Raw genomic sequence first — 16,794 nt, 5'->3', positions numbered from 1 at the left:
AGACACTCCCCTCTGCCCTCAGCCACTCTCAGTGGCTCCCAAGGCTGGGACTGGAAGCTAGGAGAAGTCATTTCAGCTTTCTTACCTTCACTTTGGTCATCTGTAAAATGGAGGCACACGGAAGGAACCTTCAGGTTTTCAGTTTGCCCCTTCTCCAGAGATATCTGAATGCTTGCCCAAGGTCCCGACAGACAACCCACCCACTCAGTTCTCAACTCTTCCCTCAAACCCACTGGTGACTTTGAGGCTTAAGGGGAGTTTGAGGGTGCACTAGGGCCGAGGAAGGAACAAGAAGAGGTTCAAAGATGGGTGTTAGTGGGGGTCGCCAGTTTTATTCCATCAAATGAAAATTCTTCCCCCTCCCCACCCAAACCACCCTGGTTCTCTCATCTGCCAGGAAAAGTCACTGTCCCTCAGGAAGGGGCATATGGGTGGGACAGCAGCAGGTAGTCTCTGACAACTTCATCTGGAAATGGATGACGGGACTGTGTCCAAGGAGCCTTCAGACAAGGGGCCCTCAAGACACTACCCACTCCCGACTCCTGGCTTTCCCTTCCAGGAGGAGGAGGAGGGATAGAGAACAAGAAATGGGGGAAGTGCCCCCGGCAGGCAGTGCTTGGCCCTCGGCACATAGCTGGCACCATCCCTTTACAGGTTAGCAGAAGTGGCCACCGGGTTCACATAAGAGAGGCTGTTGCCACCATTTCCTGGAGAGATCTGGGGGGAGGAGGGGGAAGAAGAGGGGAGGAATATATGTGTGTTAAGTTGGGGTTTACATAAAAGAGGCTGTTACCACCATTTCCTGGAGAGATCTGAGGGGGGGGGCAGAAGAGGGGAGGAATATGTTCGTTTGGGGGGTGGTACAGGGAAGGAGTATTGAGGAAGGGTAGCGTACCCCCTGGGGCCCCTTTGGTGGTGGAGTGCTGGGATGAGAACACTAGGGTCCCCTCCCCATTGCCCTACAGGGTTAACACAGAAGGAGCACCTGCCGGGCCCCACCAACAGCCCCATGCGACTGTAAACAGCACCTTTCCCTCCTCCTCCTTCCCACTGCTAGGCCCCCTCCCTGGATCCCAGCCTTGGTCTTCCCACCCCCACTCTCTCATCTCTAGCTTCCTCAATTCCTTCCTTCCCAAAGAGGGGATCGAGCAGAGAGCTAGAAGGCAGGGAGTGGGCCACATAACTAGGAGGGGTCAGGGAAAGAGTCAAGATTCTCCCTTCCCCCACCAAAAATTTCAGCCTAAGGTAAAGAGTGGTAATTATTTACCCAGAGGCCTGAGCCCTGAGGAGGGAGGGAGAAGGAAGGGGTAGGGAGTGGTGGGGGGTAAGGGAGAAAAATCTGCCTCCGGGTCTTGCCAGAGAATTGCCCCCGTTCCATCTAATTCTTCCCTGGTTTTACTGCCTTCCCAGCAAAAACAACACCCCATCCCCACCCCAAAAATTGCTTCTCTCCCCAAAGCATTTTCCAATTCACCTTTTACAGTACTCATCCCCGTTGGTCCTTGGGGGACTTGTATCTCCCCATCCCAGGTATTCTCCACCCACTCTGTCCCCTGGGCACCAGGCAGTTGCCCAGACTGGTGCCAACTCTATTGAGCCATGAAAATGCTTGGTAAAGGCACCAGGGACACCCATTGTACCTGGCACCCTCCTGAAGGAATGAAGGGGACCTGGGGAGTGGTGGTCACTGGCTCTAGGAACTCCCTTCTTCCTTGATTCCTACTCCTCCCCAGGTCTCCCAGGCTCCTCAGCCCTACCCTGCTGGCCCTCCATATTCAGCAGTTTCTGAGCTCCTGTGTCCTACAATGCCCATTTCTCTATGGCAACTCTGAGAAACATCAGTACGCTATGATGTCTGGGCTCTGCCCTTCCCATTTCTCTGTGCCTCTGTGCCCACTGCACACTGAATTTTTCCTGGGACTCTTTTATCCTTTCTTAGGTCCCAGCCACACTTGCCTCCCCAGTGCCCTGGGGCCCAGCCTCACCTCTTCATAGGGGCTGCGCTTGGTGTTGCCTGGGGGCACATATCGTCCATGGGTATGATAAAGGGGGTATTCATTCATGGGATGATAAGAGTCTTGGGATGGGAAGATGTCCAGCTGTCCACAATGTTTCCGGCGGAACTGACATAGCCCCTGGGAGAGGTGGAGATGAAGGAAAAGGGGTACAGTGGGTAACAATTAAGGAACCAGGATCTGGGGAGAACCCAAATATCTGGGCTGGATAAAGCACTTACCAGGGCAGCAAGGTGGAAAATTGCCAAAGCAAGCAGGATACAGACTATCACCAGCAAAGCAATGCCATAGCCAGGCACAGAAGATCCAGTAGATGAAGTTTTAGAATTCCAGTCACGAACTAGAAGGGAGAGTGGGAGTATAAAAGAATCTTCCAGGGGAGCAGGACAAGGATGCCCTGTCCCAATTTTCTTTTAGATCCCTGCTCCCCTCCCCACAGAAGGGGAATGTGTACCTGGGAGACTGTGTATTTAGATCCAAGGAGACACAAACATGTGGGGCAAGAGAACCTGGAAATATGCATTCTTGGCTCTGTGGGGGTAAGGCTGGTCCTAGTGTATAGACTATTTGGTGGAGGAATGCTTTCTCAGAGAATGCCTGGGCAGTAACCCTAGGGTGGGGGGAGAGGAGGCAGCATCCTGCCTTACCAATTATATCTGATGATGAAATGTTCAGGTTATATTTTCTCCCTTTTTCCACATTTTCAGCAAAGAGGTTCTGTACTTCACTGGCTGTGATGCTGTCTGCTTGGAAGACCAGGATACAGTCTGTAACCACAGAGCCCTTTCTGGGCACAAGGAGATTGGCACCTGAGTCCTATAGGTTCCAGTTCCTGGTTCAGAATACTTTTCCCTCTTCCTGGAATTGGTGCTCTTTCCCTTATCCAAGCTGGTGACCCACCCATCCTCTATACCACCCATGTCTGCAGACTGGTACCTGAATTGGAGCAGGTAAAAAGTGATAAATGCCTTGTTTTTGTAGATCTGCTGCAACTGAGGAAAGAGAGGAAGGAAGAAGTTGAGCCAGGATGCCAAAGGAATAAAAAGACATTTGTTAGGTGAACTGTCTGATTTCCCAGCCTATAGGGGAGAGGGTGGTACCTACCAGATCATTAAGAGAATTCTTCAGTTCTTGATAGTAGAAAGAGCTGGGATTTTCCAGGGAAGAGTTAAAATCCTTGGAGAGGATGTGGAATGAGAGGAAGAACATGGAGTTCTCAGCAATGACGACAACTGGATGGTGAGAGGTGCTTTGGCTGATCGTAATGGACTGTGAGATGGAGCTGTGATTATTGTTGAGGCCAGAAGTAGCTATTTGGTGAATGGTTGAAGAAATACTCTTGGGGTTACCAGTTGTTGCCGTGTGATGTTTAGAGGTTGTAACTGTAATGCTGTGGGTAGCGGGTGTAGATATGGTGCTGTGGTGGCTAGTGGGTTTAACTGTTGTGTTGTGGTGAGTGGTGGCTGTAGAATTGGTGCTATGGTGGCTAGTAGATATAACTGTGGTGTGGTGAGTGGTGGGAGTAGATATGGTGCTGTGGTGACTAATGGGTAATACTGTGGTGTGGTGAGTAGTGGCTGTAGAATTGGTGCTATGGTGGCTAGTAGATATAACTGTGGTGTTGTGGTGAGTGGTGGGAGTAGATAAGGTGCTGTGGTGACTAATGGGCATAACTGTGGTGTTGTGGTGAGCAGTGGGTGTAGATATGGTGCTTTGGTGGCTAGAGGGTATAACTGTGGTGTTGTGGTGAACAGTGGGTGTAGATATGGTGCTATGGTGATCAGTGGGCATAGATATGGTGCTGTGGTGGCTAGTGGGTATAGATATGGTGCTGTGGTGACCAGTGGACGTAGATACGGTGCTGTGGTGGCTAGAGGGTACAACTGTGATGTTGTGGTGAGTAGTGGGTATAACTGTGGTGTTGTGGTGAGTAGTAGGTGTAGATATGTTGCTATGGTGGCTAGTGGGAGCAGATATGGTGCTGTGGTGACCAGTGGATGTAGATATGGTGTTGTGGTGGCTAGTGGTTGTAGATATGGTGCTCTGGTGACTAGTGGGTATAACTGTGATGTTGTAGTGAGTAGTGGGTATAACTGTGGTGCTGTGGTGACCAGTGGAAGTAGATATGGTGCTGTGGTGGCTAGTGGGTGTAGATATGGTGCTCTGGTGGCTAGTGGGTGTAGACATGGTGCTCTGGTGGCTAGTGGGTGTAGACATGGTGCTCTGGTGGCTAGTGGGTGTAGACATGGTGCTCTGGTGGCTAGTGGGTGTAGACATGGTGCTCTGGTGGCTAGTGGGTGTAGACATGGTGCTCTGGTGGCTAGTGGGTGNTCTTAGACACTTTTAGTCAGGCATATACCCTGAGCATATCACTTAACCTATTTGTGCCCTCAGTTTTTTTCATCTATTAAAATGAGACTATTGCACTGAATGATCTTTATTTAAAGCCCCTTATAGCTCTAAATCTATGATCCTATGAAGTGAGCAGAACCAAGACAACTATTTATACCACAACATCATAAAGGAAAATAAGTTTGAAAAGGTCCACTTTGAAAAGTGGGTAGACATCCTTCTTGCAATCAGGAAGAGCTGAGTTCAAGTCTCACCTCAGACACTTACTAGTTGTAAAAGATGGTGTGCTTTGATTTACAATTAGATTCCAACAATTCTTTCTTTGACTTTGGGTAGCATTTTTTATCATGAGTCCCTTGTGGTTATCTTTGGAATCTTGTTTTGCTAATAATGGTTTAGTCCTTCACAACTGATCATTGTAACAGGACAATTCTGAGGGACTTATGAGAAGGAATGCTATCCACATCCAGAGAAAGAATTGTGGGAGCAGAAACACAGAAGAAAAACTACTGCTTGATCATATGGTTCGATGGAGATATGATTGGGGATCTAGACTCTAAAAGATCACTCTATTGCAAATAGTAATAATATGGAAATAGGTCTTGATCAATGACCCGTGTAAAACCCAATTGAATTGCTCATTGGCTATGGGAAGGGGGAGGGAGGAGGAGAGGGAAAGAATATGAATCATGTAACCATGGAAAAAATTCTAATGTAATTAATTAAATGAATTTAAAATAAAAAACAATTGGTCATCGTACAATATTCCTATTACTATATACACTGTCCTCCTGGTTCTGCTCACTTCACTTTGCATCAGTTCATATAACACTTTCCAGATTTTTTTAAAACTTATTTTGTTCCTCACTTCTTATGGCGCAATAGTATTCCATTACAATATTCCATTCCACTATATACATTTACATATATATATACATTATATACACATATATACATATACAATTCATTATATACATATAATACTTTCCATTACATATACTACACCTTGTTCAGTCATTCCCTAGTAGGACACCAATTCTTTGCTACTACAAAGAGATCTGCTAAAAATACACTTGTACAAATAGGTTTTCTCTCATCTCTGATTTCATTGGGATACACAGTAGTGGCATTAGAGTATACATAGTTTTATGGCCCTTTGAGCATGGTTCCACATTGTTCTCCAGAATGGTTGTATCAGTTCACAGTTCTACCAACAGTATATTAGTGTCCCAATTTTCCCACATCCCCTCCAATGTTGATGATTCAAAAAAAAAAATAGAAACAATAACTTAAGCAAAGCTGTAGGATACAAAATAAACCCACATACATCTTCAATGAAATATTTTTTAAATGTACTGGGAGAGAGAGGTGGCAGAATGGACAGAAAGCCAGGCCTGGAGTTAAGAGGACCTGGGTTCAAATCTGGCCTCAGATATTTCCTAGCTGTGTGACCCTGGGTGAGTCACTTAACCCTATTTGTCTAACCCTTGCCCTTCTGTCTTAAAAAGTAAGGGTTAAAAAAAATGCACTATGGCCTCAGACACTTCCTAGCTGTGTGACCCTGGGCAAGTCACTTAACCCCCATTGCCTAGCCCTGAAACAAATAAAATTAATATAGAAGGATATAGGTATATGTATATATATACATATATATAAAAGATATTAGGGTTTAAAAAATTATTTTTAAAAATGCACTAGGGTAGTGATGGTGAACCCATGGAACATGTGCCAAAAGGGCATGCAGAGCCCTCTCTGTGGGCATGCTTACAGTCCTCCTCCAGAGTTCTTTGCTAGAAAGCCAGAGGGACTCCAGTGTAGCTGTTCCCTTCCCATTCTCCATGTGCCTGAGGACATTCCTCACTTCACCCCCCTGTCTGGGGTTGGGGGGGAGGAGGAACCGGCACTTCATCTCTAAAAGGTTTGTCATTACTGAACTAGGGAATCAGAGGAGGACTCAATGGGAATAATATTGGTACTCCAACTTTCTTTAATGTAAAGAGTATTCCAAAAGTCTTCCTGCAGGTTTAAACCTAAAGCTAGCTTTTTTGGGACACCCTGTATATTATTATTATTTTAATCCTTACTTTTTGTCTTAGTAACAATTCTTTTTTTATACCTTTGCCTTCTCTTTTAGAATCAATTCTAAACTGCTTATCAAGGCAGTTGGAGTTAAGTGACTTGCCCAGGGTCACAAAACTAGACAGTATCTGAAGCCAGACAGTAACAATGCTAAGACAGAAGGGCAAGAGCTAGGCAAAAGGGGTTAAGTGATTTACCTAGGTTTACATGGCTTGGAAGTGTCTCAGGTCAGATTTGAATCCAGGTCCTCCAAACTCCAGATTTGACTCTCTATCCAGTGTGCCATCTAACTGCTTTATTATTAAAAGGACTAAGTTGCATACAATAAATTCAGTTTCATTTAAAATCTCCATTTTCTGTTTTCCTTTGTGTATGGAAATGTATATGTTGATAATTTTCTTTTGTTCAGTCATTTTTTCAGATTTGTCTGACTCTATGATTCCATTTGGAGTTTTCTTGGTAAAAGCACTGGAGTGCTTTGCTTTTCCTTCTCTAGCTCATTTGACAGATGAAGAAACTGAAGCCAAAAGGCTCAAGTGACTTACCTAAGGTCACACGGTCATTGTTTGAGGCAGAATTTGAACTCAAGTCTTCCTAACTCCAGGACCAGTTCTTTATCCACTGTGCCACCTAGTTGCCTGGGGTAGGTACTATTATGATCCCCATTTTAGAGTTGAGGAACTTGAGGCAGAGGTTAAGTCACTTTCCCAAAGTCATACAGCTATTACGCATCTGAGGCTAGATTTGAACTCAGGTTTTCTTGACAGCAGTCCAGTACTCTCTATTGCATTCTACCTGGTTCTAAGAAGAGAAGACTTAGGGAGGGTTGTGAGAATCAAATAAGATACTCTTCTCAGCACAGTACCTGGTACATAGGAGATGCTATCTATCTATCTATCTATCTATCTATCTATCTATCTATCTATCTATCTATCTATCCATCTGCCTGTTGGTCTATCTGCCCACCTGCCTGCCTGTCTGTCTGTCTGTCTCTTTTATCTATCTAATCTATCTATCTGTCTTTCTGTCTATCTGTGTGTCTGTCTCTATCTGTCTGTCTCTTCTGTCTAATCTATCAATCTATCTGTTCATCTATCTCTATATCTATCTACCTATCTATTATTTGTCTATCTGTCCTTTTGTCTATCTATTATCTATCATCTACTATCCATCATTTATCTATCTATCTGTCTGTCTGTATTTGTCTCTTCTATCTGTCTAATCTATCAATCTATCTGTCTGTCTGTCTGCATATCTATCAGTCTATCTTGATTGTCTATCTTTCTGTCTGTCTGTCTATCTATCTATTATCTATCTACCTATTATCTGTCTACCTGTCTATCTATCTGTCTGTCTCTATCCACCTATCTATCTGTCCATCTATCTATTAACTATGATCCATCATCTATCTTATCTAATCTAATCTATCTATCTACCTCTCTGTCTACATGTCCATCTGTCTGTCTGTCTCTTCAATCTACCTATATATCTATTATCTATCCATCTGTCTGTCTATTTATTATCTGTCATCTATCATCTATCTTATCTATATATTTGTCTGTCCTTATATCTATCTCTGTCTGTCAGTCTATCTATCTGTTACCTATCTATCTGTCCATCTGCCTATCTATTATCTATTAACCATCATCTGTCTAATCTAATTTAATCTATCTATCCTTCTCTCTGTCTATCTCTGTTCATCTGTCTGTCTCATTTATCAATCTAACTATCTGTCTATCTATTATCTCTATCTGTCATCTATCATCTATCTTATCTGTCTATCCATCTGTCTGTCTGTTTGTCTGTCTGTCTGCCTATCAGTCTCTATTTATCTGTTATCTATCTATCTGTTCATCTGTCTATTTATTATCTATCTATCTATTATCTATTATCCATCATCTGTATAATCTAATCTAATCTATCCTCTCTCTGTCTATCTATCTACCTATCTGTCTGTCTATCTGTCCATCTGTTTGTCTCATCTACCTAGCTATGATTCATACATTTGTCTACCTATTATCTATCTTATCTATCTATTATCTATCATCTATCTAGCCATTTCTCTATTTAATCTACCTGTCTATGATCTATCTGTCCATCTGTTTATCTATTATCTATGTCTATCTATCTATTGATCTTATCTACCTGTCTTATCTATCTATCCATCTATCTCATTATATTTATATATATCCCCTTATTCCCTTAGAGAAGCTAGGTGGCACAGTGGCTAGAGTGTCTGGTCTGAAGTCAGGAACAATTTGTCTTGTGAATTCAAAATGACCTCAGACACTTACTAGCTCTGTGACCCTGGGCAAGTCAATTAAGCCTGTTGGTTTTCGTTTCCTTATCTGTCAAAAGGTTTCCTTATCTGTCAAATGAGCTGGAGAAGTAAATGCTAACTATTCCAGTATTTTTGCCAAGAAAATCCCAAATAGGGTCAGGAAGAGTCAGACACAACAGAAAAATGACTGAATGGCAGCTTAATTCCCTTCCTCCTCTTTGCTGGAGGAGTTCCTTTAACAAATGTTCATATGATAAGGCCTTCAGCATTCCAATTGACCCTCTTAATGTAGTCCCAAATCACATTAGTATTTTAAATTGCTTCATCACCACTTTGATATATGTGTAGCTTGAAATAGATTGAAACTTCCATATCTTTTTCAGAACCCCTGCTGCCTAACTATATCTCCTAGTTCTTATACTTAAAGAGATGATTTTTTTCTGTCCAAGTGCAAGACTTAACATTTATCTCTACTGAATTTCTTCTCAGTCCAATGCTCTAGCCCAGTGATGGTGAACCTTTTAGAGACCGAGTGCCCAAACTACAACTCTCATGCTACACATGAACTCTGGGCTTACCCCAGACAGGGGAGGGAGGAAGTGCTTCCATTGGGCTGCTGGGCAAAGGAGTGGGTGATGTGAGAAATGTCTCCAAGCATTTGTGGAGAAGGTGAGGGGAGCAACCCCTTCCAGCACTGGTGCCATAGTTTCACCAACACAGTTCTAGCCTATCAAAGATAGCTAGGGGACACAGTAGATAGAGTGTTATGCCTGGAGTCAGTAAGACTCATCTTCTTGAGTTCAAATCCAACCTCAGACCCTTACTCATGGTGTGACCCTGGGCAAGTCACTTAACCCTGTTGGCTTCAGTTTCCTCATCTATAAAACGAGCTAGAGAAGGAAATGGTAAAACATTCCAGTATCTTTGCCAAGAAAATCCCTAAGGAGTTTTGGACATCACTAAAGTAACTGAACAACAACTAGGCTATTAAGAACTTGTAGTCTGTCAACCAGTACCCTGTGTCACCTACAACTATAACAAACATTTCATCTATACCTTTAAGTTATTGATAAAAAATATTAAACACTTTAAGTCCAAGTACAGTTCCCTGTGATATTCCATTAGAGACCTTCTGTCATGCTAACTTTGCACCAGCACCAACTCCTCTTGTAGGCTGATCTTTCAATCAGTTAGTTTTTCATTGATTGTATTATAGTCTAGTCTTCATCTCTCCACCTTTACAAGAATGCCATGAGAACTTTTGTCAAGAATTTTCCCAAAAGTTAGATAAATTATATCTAAAATGTTCACTTTATTTTCTGGTTAAATAATTGTCAAAAAGGAAATGAAGCTATTCTTAGCCTGACTTGCTCTAGTTGAAGCCTTACAGGCTTGGTAATCATTGCTTCACTTTCTAGGTGTGGACCAACTCTATTTCTTTTTTCTAAATCTTTATTTTCTTAGTAACAATTCTAAGACAGAAGGCAAGGGCTAGGCAAATGGAATTAAATGACTTGCCCAGGATTATAGAGCTAGAGAGTGTCTGAGGTCATTTTTGAACCCAGATCCTCCCAACTCCACATCTGGTATTCGATCAGCCATGCTATCTAGCTACTCTTCCCTGTTTCTTTCTTTAAAAAACAAAGAAACAGAAATCCTGACTTCCTGTCTTAGTATCAATACTGTGTTTTGTTATCAAAGCAGAAGAGAGGTAAGGGTTAGGCAATGGGGGTTAAATGACTTGCCCAAGGTCATACAGCTAGAGAATGTCCATTCCTGGCACTCTATTCCCTGGGCTACCTAGCTGCATCTCCTTGTTTCTTTTAATAAGGTATACCCAGGGTTTAGTAATAAGTTTCATCTAGTAATAAGCTGGCAAATTTTTAACAACCAACAGGACACATATTTGAAGTTTAATTTGCATTATAACATTTCTCCATTACTCTTTTTTAAAGTCTAGATAATTGATGAAACAATAACCCAAGCCTTGATTTGTAGCATTGGCCTATTTCCTAGAAAACTGACCAGTTTTGAGCTTGTTCCAGCACACTCAATGGTTTAATCCCACCAAGCATGTGACACTATGCTGATACTTGAAGGGAACAGGGAATTCTAAGGAGGTGATAAGAGAGTGCATTCCATATGTAGACCATGTAGACAGTGGTACAGAGAATAGGGATGGAATGTTATAGAGGAGGAAAAGCAAGCAAGCTAGAGGACATTGAAGGAAGGCATATATAAGCTAAGAATGGTATGTAGGGGGCAGCTAGATAGCTCAAGGATAGAGCACTAGGCCTGGGGTTAGGAGGATCTATATTATGTATAAATGAAAATTTTAAATCTTGGACTTCATCCCCCATAAGTCCCTTAGTTTTCCCAAAATTTCCTTTAATTTCTCCTGCACCTCCCCATTTGTGTGGTCACCTTATTGTGTTATGGTTGGCTGTAACTCCTCCCTCTTTTTTTTTTTTTTTTTTTTTTGTTCCTGGGAGCGAGCTGGTTAGTACCTTCTAGTTAGTCTCTTTTGTTAGTTTATTATTAACAAAATATTCATAAATATATTTAGTATTTTGCACATTAATTTTAATCTTCACAATTCAAACCTGGCCTCAGATACATTTTAGCCATGTGGCACTGAGCAAATCACTTAACCCCATTTGTCTGCCTCTTGCCCTGCTATCTTACAGTTACTACAAAGAAAGTAAAGACTTAAAAGAAAAAAAGAGAATGGTAGGCAATATCAAGACTGTCAAACTGAGGCAGTCAAACTGAGATGTCTGTAATTTTTCCAGAGACAATAGAGAGAGCTCCTGGGTCTTTTTGAGCAGGGATTGTAGGATCATAGTTTTGGAATGGGAAGGGATCTTAGAAGTCACTTAATCCAACCCTTTCAATCAACCAACCAATGAATCAACAAGTATTTTATTGGGAGCCTACCTTATGCCAGGCACCTGGACTGTGTTATGCCCTGGGGTCAACAGTGGCAAAAATGAAACAGTACCTAACGTCAAGGGGTTTACATTTGATGGAGGAGATAGTCTATATATATTTAGCTATATGAAAATACAAAATAGAAAGGATTTGGAGGTGTTTCAAATGTTTTGTTTTATTTTGTGGTAGAAAGGCACTAGCACCTGGAGGTGGGGATCAGAAAAGACTTCATGAACTGGGGCAGCCAAGTGGTTCAGTGGATTGAGAACTAGATCTAGAGATGGGAGATCCTGTGTTTAGATTTGGCCTCAGATATTTCCTAGCTATGTAATCCTGGGCAACTCCAGTTGCCTAGCCCTTACTGTTTTTCTGCCTTAACCAATACACAGTACTGAGTCTAAAACAGAAGGTTTAAAGATTAAGGGTTAAAAAAAGAAAGACTTCATGAGCTGAATCTTTTGGAAAACAAAGGATTTGTAAGACATGGAGGTTGTGGGGAGACAGTTACAGACTTAAAGGACATTCAGAGCAAAGGTCATGGAAAATGCATTGTCATGTGAGGCATAGTAAGAGGGTCAAATTGGAATGTAAGGGGCACGAAGGAGAATTTTGAGATAGAAATCCAATAGGGAAGAGTAAAAGAACTGATGAATTTGCTGCAGCAAGGGTCCAATTGAGATTAGATAACCCAAATTTGTAGAGGATCCAGTAAGCATGGTGGCATGTCTTCCTCCAGCTATTTGAAGAGATGTGCAAGTAGGAGAAAAAGAGGTTGATGGTAGGAATAATCTGGCATTTTCATTTGGCAAGGAATGAGTAGCAAAAGGTCAAGAAACTAAAAAATTCAAGAGTAGAGAATAATACAGGGTTGAACTAAATAATTAGAGGTTCAAAAACTGAGAAGAGGAAAGTAAGGCTGGAGAAGGTGAGATGGCCTTAGAAAGTACTTAAAGGTGGGAGGACACTATGAGAAGGAACAGTTAGTTTTAGGAGGAATAAAGCAGAGGAAGAGATGGAAAAAAATGACCAGTTACTAGAAATTAGGTTCCTAAATACAGTAGTGAAGCACATACATGCTCATGATTGCAAGGTTAATCAAATGGTAATGGGACTTAAGCAGCCTGAAACATTGGAGAAGTTAGGGTCTTCAACACATACATTGGTCTACTCATATAAAATCATGAGGGTAGACTGGGAACTACATGCTAAACTTGAAAAGAATGATTTGGGTCCAAGGGACTCATGACAAAAAAAAAAGGCTATCCACCACTGTAGAAGGGGCTGATTGACTGACTGAATCTCAATGCAAATTGAAGCATACCATTTTTCACTTTATTTCCCTTCATGGGGTTTTTGTGTCTTTCACATGATGAACATGGAAAGTATTACATGATAGCACATGTATAACTTATATCATATTACTTGCCATCTCTGGGAGGGGCAAGAGGAATGAGGGAAGGAGAGAACATGGATTGCAAAATGTCAGAAAACAGTGATAAAAATTGTATCTACATGTAATTGGAGGGAAAAACATTTTAAAATAAAGTATAATTTGTTGATTTTTTAATATGACTTGGGGGAAGAGGAAGGAGAGCAGTAGATAATGATACTAGAATGTAGATTTAGTAATAAATTTAGATTTTGTGAGGAAAGTATCCTCTTTGAACAGAAACTGGGACCCAGATGGGACACATAACTTGCCCAAGATTACAAAGGTTGTTGAGTAGCAAAGCTAGGAATTGAACTAAAGATTCCAGGACTCTACATTCAAGGTGTTGTTTTTTTAAATAATTTTTTCAATAAGCAAAAATCCATCGTTTCTACTTTCCTAGTCCACTTCCTCTCCCCGAAATGAGAAAAGAAAAAAATCATCACAATCAGGTATAGTCAAGAAAATAGGTAGCATTTCTTGTCATGAGCTCTTTGGAATTGTGATTAGTTGTGACAAAATGGATTGTGTCCAGTCTCACCAGGAAGAATTCCTCCCCCCCTAAAACCTTATCTTCTATTGATAGATTCCAAGGCAGAATATTAGTAAGGGCTAGGCAACTGGAATCAGTTTGAGACATCATAATAGCTGTGTGATCCTGGGCAAGTCACTTAACCCCGTTTTCCTCAGTTCCTCATCTGTCAAATGAGATAAATGGCAAACCACTCCAGTATCTTTGCCAAGAAAATACCAAATGGGGGGGGGGGGGCAGCTGGGTAGCTCAGTGGAGTGAAAGTCAGGCCTAGAGACAGGAGGTCCTAGGTTCAAAACCGGCCTCAGCCACTTCCCAGCTGTGTGACCCTGGGCAGGTCACTTGACCCCCATTGCCCACCCTTACCAATCTTCCACCTATGAGACAATACACTGAAGTACAAGGGTTTAAAAAAAAAGAAGAAAATACCAAATGGGGTAATGGAGATTCAGACACTAGTAAAAGGATTAAACAATATTATGATGATTGGAGTTCCTAATTCTATAAGTTGTCTTTATCAGATTGTCATCATAGCAACTGTTCTGGTTCCATTCACTTTACCCCATATTAGTTCATATAAGTTTTGCCAGGATTCTCACAAACCATCCCCCTCCGTTTCTTATTAGGGTTGTGAGGACCAACTAAGATATAACTGTATTGTTTAACATAGTACCTGGCAAAAAAAAAAAAATAGTACCTGGCACATAGTAAGCACCATACGATGCCCATTATCATTTCTTGTAACATAGTATTCCATCATATTCCTATACCATAACTTGCTGAGCCGTGCCTTAATTGATGGTTAGCCCCTCCAGTTCTTATCTCTTTCCCCCTCAGAAAGAGCTTATACATTATTTTTGTATGTCCTTTATTTTGTTTAGGACAAATTCTTCCCTTTATCTCCCTCTCCTCTAACTACCCTTCCTGGAGGCTCCTTCTCCATGGGAAAGGGCTGTGGAAGGGTGGGTGGTGGTGGGGGCAGGGTAAGAAGGGGGAAGAGGACAATGGGGGACTGGGGGCACGTGGAAGGGCGAGTGCAGAGCAGGAGGAAGCTCAGCACCTAGAATCAGAGAGTCCCAAAGCGGGTGGGGAAACCAAGGGAAAGGTTAAATCCGTTTCCGCCAGGGTGGTAACGTCGCGAGATTTGTCGAGGGCGGGGACCCTCAGGGCGAAGAGATCTGGGATGGGGGTGGGGGTCTATCTTCTCGGCGGGAGGAGCGCGAGCTGGAGCGAGTGAGCTAAAGGCCGAGCGGGAGCAAAAGGAAGCTGGAGCTGCCCCTCCCCCTCCCGTTCCATTCTTCCCCGCCCCCAATCCCGGGAGCTAGGACTCTAGGTGGGCGGCCCCGACCTCGGCCCCAACCTCCGGCGTTGCCCAGCGACAGCCATTCAGCCCGGTTGCTGGGACACGCGTCACCATGGATACGGCTCCGCGCCGCGCAGTCCGGGTATTTAAAGGGGAGGCGCGCGGAGCGCCCGGGCGTGGGAGAGCCGCTGCCCTCAATGCTCGGTGTCCGGGTTCCGGCTCTTCCTCGCGACCTTCGCACGCTCACTAGTTACCCTTCGACCGGGCTGTCCAAACTGGACATCTCTTCGCTGCTGCTCTCTCTGCTGAATGTCTGGCTCCTGCTCGTCCCAGCATGGCCCAGCTCCGGGGGAGCGGGGACCCCGGGCCCCGGGCGGGCGGGAGGGACGGGACGTGGTGCAGTGTTGTTCTTTCCCCGCCAATATTGCACTCGTCCCGGCCTCCGGCCCCCCCCGCCCCCCGGCCTCCCCCTCACCCCGAGCAGGGCAGCCTGGCCCCTGACCGCTGAACTGAGGAGACCTCGCCTGGACGGGCGACGCCCGCAGTGAGTTCCATCAGTTTCCATCCTCCCCACTGCACCCTACGATCCAGCTCGTTTAGTTCCCGTCCTGCCCCTTCCTTGTCCTCTGCCCAAATTCCAGTCTTTCTAGTCTTAGCTCTATCCCCACATACCCGTTTACCAGCTTCTTTCCCTCTCTCCTTTCTACTGGGCTATTCACCCTTTCTTCTCCTTCCCAAAGAAGCAACTGCACCGGACTGGGTAGAAAACAACATTAACTTTATAGAAATATTTTTCCTTGAGGGAGGGGGGGAGTCCACAACTCAAGAGACATCTCCAAACTTCTCACCCACTGAGCAGTTGGATCCCTAACCCATCTGGAGTGGAAGGACCGGGTCAAGAGATCTCATGCTTAGTTGAGAGTTTGGAAAGACATTCCCTGAACCTCCAATCTGGAACCAGAGGGTCTTGACTGGATGCTCCTGGAGTGACCCTCACACCCGTCCCTGAAGCAACTGCCTCCTGAATGGCTCAAAATCCTCTGGCACTGTGTCTGGAGGGGATGAAAGTAGGGTAGAGAGAGGAATCAGAGAGACCACTGACCCATCTCTCTCCATTCAGGGATGACCCTAAAACTGAAAGACACCCTACCAAGAACTGCCCAAGTTAAGATGGAAAGAAGCTGAGAATCACCCCTTCCCAATTCCAGGATCCCATTCTTGTTCTTTGCCCCCTTTTAGTTCCAGATCTAGGTAACATCATATTGAGAAGTACTCAATGTATGCCTTCAGAGTCACAAGGGCAGGTGGGAAAATCTTGAATCCCACTCCCCCTTTCCCAGCTCCTGAGGCCTTACCGTTGCACCGATACTGGAGATTAGACCAGATGATGTTTTCTTGGGAGAAGCAGAAGACACCCAGGCGACCCCCCCTCATAGATGTATCTATGATCACTCCAGAATCTGCCACCAGCTGGGGACCCTCATAGAGCTTTACCCTGCCCAAGGGAAGGAAATTCATGAGTTTTGGGGTGCCTACTGACCACTGAATTGTTACCATGCCAAAGTTCTCACTCATTCCCCTGCCAGTCCCTCATGATCTCATCAGGCCTGAGAGAGAAGTGGAGGAGGGGAAGAGGAGGAAGAGGGGGGTTGTTCTCAGGCCTGGGGCCCCCAGCTCATTGTCCAGCCCCCTTTGCATCTCAAAGCCCCAGTCGCATTCCAAGCTGGGATTGAGTTGCCATGGAGATGGGCACAATAGGCAGGGGGGTGAAGTCACCCGCTTCCCAGGCTCCAGTCTAACACACACACACACACTCTCTCTCTCTCTCTCTCTCTCTCTCTCTCTCTCTCTCTCTCTCTCTCTCTCTCTCTC

At 43.9% G+C, this 16,794-nt stretch overlaps 2 protein-coding genes across 2 annotated transcripts in view; both read right to left on the bottom strand.

Annotated features, from left to right (window-relative positions):
* Nucleotides 1–310: 310 nt before the first annotated feature.
* MUC1 (mucin 1, cell surface associated) lies at nucleotides 311–4,339 on the bottom strand. Its single transcript, XM_044672518.1, has 6 exons — nucleotides 3,120–4,339; nucleotides 2,952–3,007; nucleotides 2,663–2,802; nucleotides 2,237–2,355; nucleotides 1,986–2,135; nucleotides 311–717 (listed from the first exon to the last, which is right to left on the bottom strand). The coding sequence occupies exons 1-6, from the start codon at nucleotides 4,320–4,322 to the stop codon at nucleotides 649–651; spliced, it is 1,737 nt and encodes a 578-aa protein (XP_044528453.1). The 5' UTR covers nucleotides 4,323–4,339; the 3' UTR covers nucleotides 311–648.
* An 11,340-nt stretch (nucleotides 4,340–15,679) lies between these two features.
* Nucleotides 15,680–16,794, bottom strand: part of THBS3 (thrombospondin 3) — a 16,180-nt gene continuing 15,065 nt past the window's right edge. The window contains exon 24 of the mRNA XM_044676666.1: nucleotides 15,680–15,974. Within this exon, the coding sequence (XP_044532601.1) occupies nucleotides 15,916–15,974 (59 nt within the window). The 3' untranslated portion in view covers nucleotides 15,680–15,915. The remainder of the gene's footprint in view (nucleotides 15,975–16,794) is intronic.

Source organism: Gracilinanus agilis, chromosome 4 (assembly GCF_016433145.1).
Source record: "Gracilinanus agilis isolate LMUSP501 chromosome 4, AgileGrace, whole genome shotgun sequence".
Taxonomy (NCBI): domain Eukaryota; kingdom Metazoa; phylum Chordata; class Mammalia; order Didelphimorphia; family Didelphidae; genus Gracilinanus; species Gracilinanus agilis.
The sequence above is the reverse complement of the archived record's forward strand: the minus strand, read 5'-3'. Positions and strand labels throughout refer to the sequence as shown.

Coding starts and splice junctions, on each gene's coding strand:
- MUC1 (XM_044672518.1), bottom strand. CDS start 4,322: ATGTCTACACCCACTAGCCACCAGAGCACCATGTCTACACCCACTAGC. Junction 2,356..2,662: donor TTCATCATCAGATATAATTG/GTAAGGCAGGAT, acceptor TCTCCCTTCTAG/TTCGTGACTGGAATTCTAAA. Junction 2,136..2,236: donor TTTTCCACCTTGCTGCCCTG/GTAAGTGCTTTA, acceptor CACCTCTCCCAG/GGGCTATGTCAGTTCCGCCG.